This window comes from Brienomyrus brachyistius, chromosome 6, assembly GCF_023856365.1.
Source record: "Brienomyrus brachyistius isolate T26 chromosome 6, BBRACH_0.4, whole genome shotgun sequence".
In the NCBI taxonomy this organism is placed as follows: Eukaryota; Metazoa; Chordata; class Actinopteri; order Osteoglossiformes; family Mormyridae; genus Brienomyrus; species Brienomyrus brachyistius.
Window position 1 is genome coordinate 26,030,093 of NC_064538.1, and position 10,227 is coordinate 26,040,319.

Below are 10,227 nucleotides of genomic sequence, written 5' to 3' on the forward strand. Positions count from 1 at the left end.
TTTCACTCTCGTTGGGTCCCCTAGATTCCAGCTGCACTTTATTGATCAAATTATCAATCGTAAAGTTGACACTTTTGATTTCAAGAAAAATAGGAGACCATCCCTCTCCTCCCATGTACATGACAATAAAATTTGCTGCACAGGGAGTCAACATTTTGTTTTTTAGCATGACAACTCAAATATAATTTGATAGATTCTTTTTCGAACTTTGCAAGGCATCATATGGGTGAGAAATTGAAATTGATCAATTTTTTAGATAGATTGCCCCAAGATTGAAGCAGTGCTGTATAGCGCTAGCAAGAACAGTGCAGTGTTTTGACACTTGATCCCATTAAGACGATAAAGCAAAATTTTTTTGAGAAATCTTTATCAAATTGTACAGATGCATTACTGTATATGGGTACTGAACAGAAACTCTATACATTCTGAGACAGTTTGCCCAGAAATTGAAGCAACGCCCTTTAGTGGCAGCAGTGATCTTACATTCGATATTTTTAGTTCTTTTGGTCTTTTTAAGTTCAGCTGGAATAATAATAATTTCTAGGCAAAAGGAAGGATGAGCACGTCTTATTTATTAATCCTTTAAATTTGAATCCACATTCCTGACTTTTGTTGTTCATAATTATATATTGTTAAATACTGAAATACTAAATGTGCTCTATCCGATGCTCTTTGTGTTTGAGTGAATGCTTGTGTGTTTGTTTAGTAAAGGTAGCTATGTAACTTCCTAGGCCCATGTGTGAAAAAGTAATATCCCTCTAACCTTATACTGTAGGCTGTTTACTGTACCTGTAGCAGCAATGACTAGCTATGAAAAGGGGGCTTATCTTTGGCCATCTGGGGAAGGGTGAATGATTTGGTTTGTTTGCTTCAACTCCATCTGCCTGTTCTTCTTGATATAGTGGACTGTACTGTGAATTCTGCTGCGCAAATTGTTTCTATGCATATGATGAAATTACTGTATTATGCATCTGTAGAATTCTGAGTCTTTATTTAGGGGAAGTGGTGCTTCTTGCAGATGCAGCCTCACAGCTCTTTGTGGTTTCACTGCTGGGCTGCTGGTCTAATGTTTTGCATTTACTGACATAGATTTGTTTTGCTGTGTGCTATAATTCATCGCAATACAGTATCTGTTTTGCTCCAGACAGACAGGACCATAAAATTAAAATATGTTGCACTCTTTTGTTAGCAGTGCTTTCCTTTGATGGTGCCTTCAATAAATGTCTTTATCCTGTTTGGATTTTGTTTTTGGCCCAGTAGGTTTGGATTCAGATGTAAATGAGCAGGTGACCACTGGTGATTTTTTTTCCCCAAGCATATCACACATTGGTCATACTGGTAGATTTCCTAATTCTGTTTCGAAAACCAAAGAACTAAGTGATTAGCATCATGTTTTTATGCAGACACGCTTCTTGTGTCCACATGTTTCCATGGCAACTAAAGCAGACATCATGAGGATACAAAATTAACATGCCATGTTTGCTTTATTTATGAGTATTTTCATGTGTTTCTGCTTTAGTTATTAAAAGGAGTCTCGCTTAGTTAAAGCATTTCAAATTGGCTCAAAATATTCGATTTTCAGCAAATTGGATTTTCTTTCCTGGGTCTTATCTGGGTTTAATCCGACTGTCCAAACATTGAATATGAGCCTTCAGTTCGTTCCGTGCAGATGAGGTGACATGTTACAGTCTTCAGTCATCTATTCAGTTATAGTTAATTAAGCATAAAGAATCCTTACTTTATTATATAACATATTTTATATTTTGTGCTAAATTCTTCCACAGGAAATAATAAGCAAATCATAACCCCAAGGAATATAATGTAGTTCAGGTTAAGGCTGCAAATACAAACTTAAATAGTATTTTTCTCCCTTTTCTTTCTGAAACATGAGTGAGTTTTATTTCTGCAACATTGCAGCTGATTTAGATTTAGAAAATTGCAGCTTTTGCTGTGAAAAATGTCAGTAAAATTTCCATGTGATTCTTTGCTTACACAATGTAGATACCACAATCCCTTTGTCATTTGGTTTAAATCTCAGAGAGGCAGAATCATATCATATTTCAGTTTATTTTAAAATATTTCAGACTCCAAAATGTAAAACAAATACATTTTTTCTATATTTATATATTTTATAAACCTAAATTCTTAAACCAGATCCATCACATATTCATGGATGTGATTATATATACACTCACATAATAGACAACAACTATTTCATAACTGATAGAAGTGTATAAACCAGAAAACGTGCTAAGTCTGTCGTAGTACCATTTCAGAATGATTTTAGGTCGGTGTTCCCAACCTGTGTTCTCCAGAACGCTGGGGGATTTGGGAAGCGGTTGGTTAATTTCCAAAAATTAATTAAAAGTACACATTTTTAAGCCACATACTTTTTGTCACATTCTAAAAAAAACTGCATCTAAAAAAAATTAGAAACAGTCACATTTATTAAGTCTGGCTGATCTGTCATCACCAATCCCGACCCTGTTTTGTTGTCAGCTGCCCCCCGCCCACCACTAACCAATTTTGTTAGTCCATGATATTCTTGTACTTCATAAACGGGTCTGCGGACAGCAAAGGTTTGGGAAACCCAAGTTTAAGTGATCCATATTGTTGATGGCAACCTCTTTGTTAGGATTCCCCAATAGGCTAGTTTGGCTGCTTCAGCTTGTTAAAGGGACCCATTGAAGTAATTTTGTCCCAAGGTCAGGAATTTAGCACAGCAAGCCTCATATGAAATACAAAGTACGCAAATATACAATTATATTCATTATATATATTGCTTCCTGCTTTTTCTGCAACTTACAAATTTGACTGATGTATTGTGACTATGACATTTTGACTTGACCTGGGGGAAAGCAATAACATTCTCCTTATAAGCTAAATAGCTTAGGGTAAAGTCATGACTGACTGACTGACTGTAAAGACAGTATGATATTTAGTTGATGTCCTCTGGAATCTGCCCTGGTATCCTGAAGCTCGGCATGGTTTGGTCCAACGTGTTCCGGGGACTGGATATGATGCAGCTGGATCGAGTCTCTACAGTGCAACTAGTCCTTTGTAGGAACTGCAGAAAGTTTTCCTGAACAGAGCCTTCGTGGCTAGACGCCACATGCTCCATGGGCTGCGTGCTGTAGCACCTCCACAGCTTGAGAAGCTCCTCTCGGATCTGTCGGTTAAGGAGTCCATAGAAGAAGGGATTGACAGCAAAGGAGGAGTAGGCCAACCAGGTGATTATCACCCCCAGCTCTCCGAACCTCAAGACCGGTGCGCTGAGAGACAGATGCAAGTGCAAGGAGAAGTAAGGCAACCAACAAAGTAGAAACTGGCCCACGATGATGATGAGGGTAATGGCTGCTTTGCTACCCCCAAAGATCCTTTCCCGGGTCAATCTGCGGGGAATGTTTCGTGTGGTGATGATAGTTGTCTGGCTGTTGATGGAGTCTGAGCGATGCTTCGGATTGACTACCCAGGTGGGCAGGGAGCTGCGTTGACAAGCTGCCACTCGAGCCACCTTATACACATTACAGTAAACAGTGAAGATCACCACAGCTGGGAGGCAGAAGCACACCAAGCTGAAGATGATGGCATACATCTTCCTGTAACTGCTCTGGCTCCAGTACAAGAAGCAGTGGGCTGCACTTATGTAACCCTGGAACCCGTGTACTGGCCAACCAAAGAGGGCTGTGAGAGCCAGTATGACAGACATCACCCATATGAAGATTATAACAGTGACAGCTAGACCCAGTGTCATTTTTACTTCATACCTCATTGGGTGGACAATGTAATAGTATCTCTCAATACTGATGGTGGTGATAGTGAGGATGGAGGCACAGATGAGGAACACATTCATGCAAATGTTCACCTGGCACTCCTGCCTGGTGAAATCCACAAAGCTGAAGAAGGGTGAACTGCGCACAATTCCCAGCGGCATCAACAGCACGGCACTGAGCAGGTCCACGATACACAGGTGGCCAACAAAAGCAAATTTCCTCAGGTGTGGAACCTTGATGATGACTACTATCACAGCAGTGTTGGCGAGGAGAGCTACAATGTTCAAGCTCACCATTAAGAGAATTCCTATTAGGTCTTTTAGGACAATCTGTCCTCTTGGAAGGTGCATGCTGGGCGTTGTGTGAATGGATTTCCAGAGTCCTGTGTAATTCCATAATGAGTAGTTTGTTGTCGGATCCAACATCAGACCTGATTCTTCCATGTTGTAAGTCCAGAATATGCTATTTCATTCTTCGGCTTTCTTTTTTGTTGAAATTCATGACTTTCTCTCTTTCTCTCTTAGGGATTCACCTGTTAACAAAACAAATTGTCAAAATATTTTTTTAATAACATAAGTCTTACTGTCGTTGTGGGGTTTCCTCCGGGTACTCCGGTTTCCCCCCGCAGTCCAAAAACATGCTGAGGCTAATTGGAGTCGCTAAATTGCCCATAGGAGTGCATGCGTGAGTGAATGGTGTGTGAGTGTGCCCTGCGATGGGCTGCCCCCCCATCCTGGGTTGTTCCCTGCCTTGTGCCCATTGTTTCCGGGATAGGCTCCGGACCCCCCGCAACCCAATAGGATAAGCGGTTTGGAAAATGGATGGATAAGTCTTACTGGTCTAATTTTACTATCCAACATATCTCAATAAGTGGCTGCATTCTAACAAAGCTGCAATTCATTTAGAGAAAGGCCAATGCAGTGGAAACCACCTATAGTGATGACGTCATGCAATGTTCATTTTGGGGTTTTTATACATGACAACACTACAGTATTATTTTTCTTTACTTCGATAGCCCTACTTTGCCTTGTCGTAACCTGTCTGCTTCTGGCTAGCTACCTGCTGCGTGCACAAGGAGGACAGGAAAAAGAAAGTCATTTTCGCTCAATGAAAAATACAGACTCATCAAAGCTACCAAAGAGATGCAGCACTAACAGGTGTATTTTATATACAGCACTGTATTATAGTGTATTTGAATTATACAGTTCGTTGACTTCATTTTTACATTACTAATTTTGGAATGCTTTTAAACAGCTATACTGTATTTTGAAAGAGTTAATAAAATTAATAAAATACTGGCGCTGTCCGCTCTATTGCCTTGTATTCATGTAATAAATCTACAAATGTCAATTAGATGGAAATCTGCCTAAAGAAGAAAAAAAAGTCGGTTATAATGATCATCCGCTTCTAGTGATCAATTTGATACTGACAGACAGGATCACTATAAGCAGTTTTCACTGTATATTTAATGTTCTAATAGATCACTGTACCTCACATTGTTGACCAAAATTGTACTCTGCCTAATAAATCTGCTTTTAGTTCTTTGCAACTTAGGAGCAAGATTCCTACAGTATCTCAAAACGTAGATATATCTCTGGATCCTATACATCAATAGTGCCTCACTAACTGTTTTAGCAGTGCTTAGCCCAGGGGTGTCAAACTCCAGTCCTGGGGGGTCGGAGCCCTGTATTGCTTAGTTCTTTCCTTGTTCCACTACAAATGATTGGTAGTGTAGTAATTAGCACAAGGAATTGAATCAGGATTGTAAAAAGAGGGGAAACCAGAAAATGTGCAGGGCTCCAGCCCTCCAGGACTGCAGTTTGACACCTGTGTCTTAGACAGTATGGTAGAAAACACATAATATATAAAGACATTCATTTTAGTTACTAATAGCAATGAAAACATAAATAGGTGTTTGGAATTCCAAAAGTAGTATATTTCCATAAAGCTTTGGCAGCTTTTCAGACCACTGTGTGTTTACAGAGATGTTTATCTACAAAAGAGTAGGATCAATAGCCATAATTCAAGAGTGAGTGTCCCACCATCTATTTCAAGTCCATTTGAATTCTCTTATTTTAGCACAGCTGCGGAGAGTTACTCATTGATTTAGTCTTTGATTTGAGTCGAACCAATGAATAAAAACACCATTGAAGACATCCAAGCAGGGGCATTTATATGTAAAATTAGTTTAGCAAAGTAGAAATTTTTATACTAATTATACAGGTGTATTATTATATCTAAAACAAAAACTTATGACTTCATTTATTATTATTATCATTATTATTATTATGAGGTTATGTGAATATTAAGTAATGACAAAGATAAATACAATGGTAGCCATACAGAATCTACAGTTTACAGTACTAGTGTTAGAACTCATCAGAAAGTACTTCTTGATTTTCATGTGAGTTGAATGAAAAGGCATAATAACAGGGTTTAAAAAACAAATTAATGATAATTTAAACTTTATGCACCTCTAAAACCATTCTATCGTTAAAATATATGTCAGTGTAGATCAATGAATTAATATCTTAATTTAAACAGGGATGGGCTGCCCCCCCATCCTGGGTTGTTCCCTGCCTCATGCCCATTGCTTCTGGGATAGGCTCCGGAGCCCCCGCGACCCAGTAGGATAAGCGGTTTGGAAAATGGATGGATGGATGGATTTAAACAGGCAATTTGAAGTTAAAAATTGTAGTTACAATGGATTATGTCTTGCGGTATGGAGTGTTACTAGAAGGACAAGATGTAATATCATCACTTTGAAGATGCAGGGATAGTGTACTGAGCGGAGAAAGCGGACAGACCTACACACCATGACGAACCACATGCTAACCATTATATCACCCTACACCCCTCCCCTGTCCAATCATTTCTTATGTGTACTGAAGATAAGGGAAAGACAAAAAAACAATAAATACTGAAGAGCTTTGGTCCTGTGACAGGACTCGCTGAAGTTTCCCAGAACTGTGTTTCTCTGAATTTCTCTGTCAATGTTCCGAATGATATTTGTGTTTCCCCCCCAAATATCACTCTGTGAGAGGATAGCTCTTGACATTTACTGTTTGTTAATAAAACTGAACTACCCTGGACGAATGCCAGAGGAAAAAGCACAATATTGCCCTCATTTCCTTTGCTTTGATTCTTATTCACATTCAGTGAGCTGCCATATCCTTAAAACTGACACATGTACTTAACAGATGAAAAAAAAAAAATTCGAAGGTCACACATGGGGAAAAAAATGGTCTGAGATTGTAAACACTATTCTGGATGGAATGTAACAGTGTATTCATATTATTTTGTTATCAAATATCATCAGTTGTTAAGCACTGTTGCGTCTTGATTCCCGGGTTCTGGGTTGAAACCCCACCTCTGCTCTTCATATGAGGTATGCCGTGCTCTCTGTGTTACATGTGTTCCATTTGAATGCTATTGGTTTTCATGTGCAGTTCAAAGACATGCAGGTGGCTGATTTGTGTCTTGAAATTACTCGCAATGTGTGAGTGTCTGCATGTATGTGCCCAGTGATGGGCTGTAATCCTGTCTGGGGGTGCCCTATGCTGCCTGTGTAACAGGTTGTTATTTTACTTTTAATGTATAATTATACAAGATTCTGTTTTCCTTGTTCTGTTTAACCTGATGGGTACAATATCCTTTAAACCTCCCATGATGCTCTTGTCCTGCATCGCCCCTCCCTCTGTCTTTTCCCCTTTATAAGGGTCCTGACCTCATTTCCTCTTCCCTTTGGTGTACTGCACACGCGGGAAGAGGTGAGGATCTAGTGGCAGGGTCCCCCGAGTTAGTAAATCAATTGTATAATTATGCCCCATATATTATATATTATGTTTGATTCATTATTCATCATAAGTAGGGGATATAAAACATATCTATACATAAGTATGTACATTGTTTTACTTTGTGCAGAGAGAGCGAGAGGGCCAGAGCATACGAAGTTTACCCCATTCCTTATTGTTCCCAACAGGTTCAATAAAAAAATTCGGGAACGACGATGGCGTCTGTAATATCCCTTCCTCCTGCACCCCACACACACCTGATAAAACCCTTAACACAACGCAGAGTACAGGCAGGGACTGACCGGTTACACCTGGCATAGCATTTCAGTATCATTACAGAATACCATTTAACCATTCTTAACATTAAAACTTCAAATAGACCTTCTTACATCTTGGTTTCTTAAATATATAAAACCTGATAAAAGCACAGAAGATGAAGAGATGAAGAAGCGAAAAGTATTTCAAAAGAATTGGCAATTCAACTTCAGTTAAAACAGCTACTTTTCAAATCTCATATTACTTCTGCCTTCCAGATGAGAGAAAAATATTCATGTATGAAACAAATCAAAGGAAAACATCAAGAAGCTATTCTAAACTATTTTCTTTTGAATACAGAGGATGGCAAAAAATTAAAGATAGCTTGTAGCTGACCATGTCCAATAACATTCATCTGTGCTCACAGAAAAGTACCTTGGGATGCAATTTGCAGATTATATCTATTATTGTCTTATGACTTCAACTACACTGTCAGAAAAAATATACTGTACAGCCCTGGTACAGTTTTGTTCCCCAAGGTACAAACACCATTAAGGTTCCCCAAATGGAACAAAATTGTTCCTCAGAGTCCATTTCTGTACTTGAAAAGGTACATTTATCTGCAGCTCTGGTACAATTGGCAGACCCTTGAAGGTGCAGCCCAAGTTACAAGTAATTGTACCCTCAAATATACAAAGTCATACTTTTTTTCTGACAGTGTAATTCAAGACATCAGAATTTAATTGTGGATTCTGCATTTTTCTTATTGCAATATGCAAGTAAATATACACAAGTAGTGTTTAATTAATGATGTTGTTAACATGCTGTTATGTTATCTAAGACAATAATATGTAAATGCTTTGCCGTTTGTTTCCATAAAGGAGATCAAAATAAGGATAAAATGTTTTGCCAGGTCAGTAAAGCTTATTTGCCTGTTTTGCCATGTCTGTGTCATAATCTGATCACATGATCCATATGGCAGTGAACATTAAATATATAATTTATATAATATTTTTATTTATATTGTTTATATAATATTACATATTTTATCATTTGTCAATCCATGAGCAAATTAAATTTTATTGTCATGTGTGCTAGTACTAGAGTGTTTTGCTTAGTGAGAACTGTCAATACTGTAAATATTTACCTTTAATATTTGTACTGTAAATCATTACACCATCTGACCTGGCAAATCTCTGCCTTTCAAAGCAAAGGCTCAGACAGCATATGTCAGTTGAATTTATTTTTTAAACAGGTTATCTAATCTATTTGTGTTTACAAACTTGACATTCATGCATTTTTGGTTCATTTAGTTCACATTAATATTCTTAAATATGAAAACATTGTAATCTACTTGAATTAACAATCAGTTGTTTAAAACAAAAACCAAAGAAAAATCTTACCTGAAATGCAGGGCACTTGGAATCCAGAGCTGAGCTCTTTGATTTGTCCAGTTTCACTACTAAAGGACACATGTAATGTTAAATTAATGGAACTGACAAGGAAAGTGTGTGAGAAAGTTTCTTTTTCGTCAATGAAAATGAAACTCCTTGACGTAATTGCCCAAGGCACTACATTACAATGAGCTACACGTAAGTTTGACAGACAAGCTCTTCAACCCCCCTCCCTGCCCTTCCCATCGTCACACTCCCCATGAGACACAGTGCAAGCAGATAAACCCTTTCCACAGTCCACACGTCATGGAGAGGCAAGTTTGTGTGCATGTTCTCCAGCCAGATCTCTCCCTAAACAGATAGAAGGAATCTCCTTGCTGCCCTGGGATACCAGCCTTCTGTGTGCCCAGGCCCTGTTTATGGACACAGATCACCTTTCTGAGTCAGGTCAGAGTGGCAGCGGTGTCAGTCACCAGTAGCAGAAGCACATGAGGCTTTGACAACCTTGTGCCCTTTCCCCCTCTCTCTCTCTCTCTCTCTCTCTCTCTTACTCTCTTTCTCTCTCACTACATAGCAAATGAGTGTCACACATGAGAGCCCTTCCTTTGCTTTTCTCTGCAAATACACTCATGCACTTTGACAATGTACAGGAGGGTCTGCTGGGTCCTATCATCCTACCAAACACAGACATTTAGCCAGTCCACCATATGTGCAAAATTTGGTATGAGATTATATTTTTGCTTTTGAGTAACCATATTTCATTAACTATTATACTGTATCTTATTTAAGGGGAACGAATCTCTGTGTTTTAGTACATTGTATTAATATACAGTTGCTTAGAAACGGGAATATTAAAACTGGTTTACAAAGACATATTTAATAAGACCTTTTGGAAAACATATATGAAAGATATGTTTTAGAAAATATGTTTTATGTGTAATTTAATCTGCTTAATATTTTTTTCAGTTTCTTTTATTGTAGTAACTTATTCTTCACTTTACAGACTTTTGG

At 38.3% G+C, this 10,227-nt stretch overlaps 1 protein-coding gene across 1 annotated transcript; it reads right to left on the reverse strand.

Annotated features, from left to right (window-relative positions):
- Nucleotides 1-469: 469 nt before the first annotated feature.
- On the reverse strand, nt 470-9,695 carry LOC125745440 (probable G-protein coupled receptor). Its single transcript, XM_049018342.1, has 2 exons — nt 9,226-9,695; nt 470-4,305 (listed from the first exon to the last, which is right to left on the reverse strand). Exon 2 carries the CDS (start codon nt 4,214-4,216, stop codon nt 2,939-2,941), a length of 1,278 nt encoding a protein of 425 aa, XP_048874299.1. The 5' UTR covers nt 4,217-4,305; nt 9,226-9,695; the 3' UTR covers nt 470-2,938.
- Nucleotides 9,696-10,227: the final 532 nt, after the last annotated feature.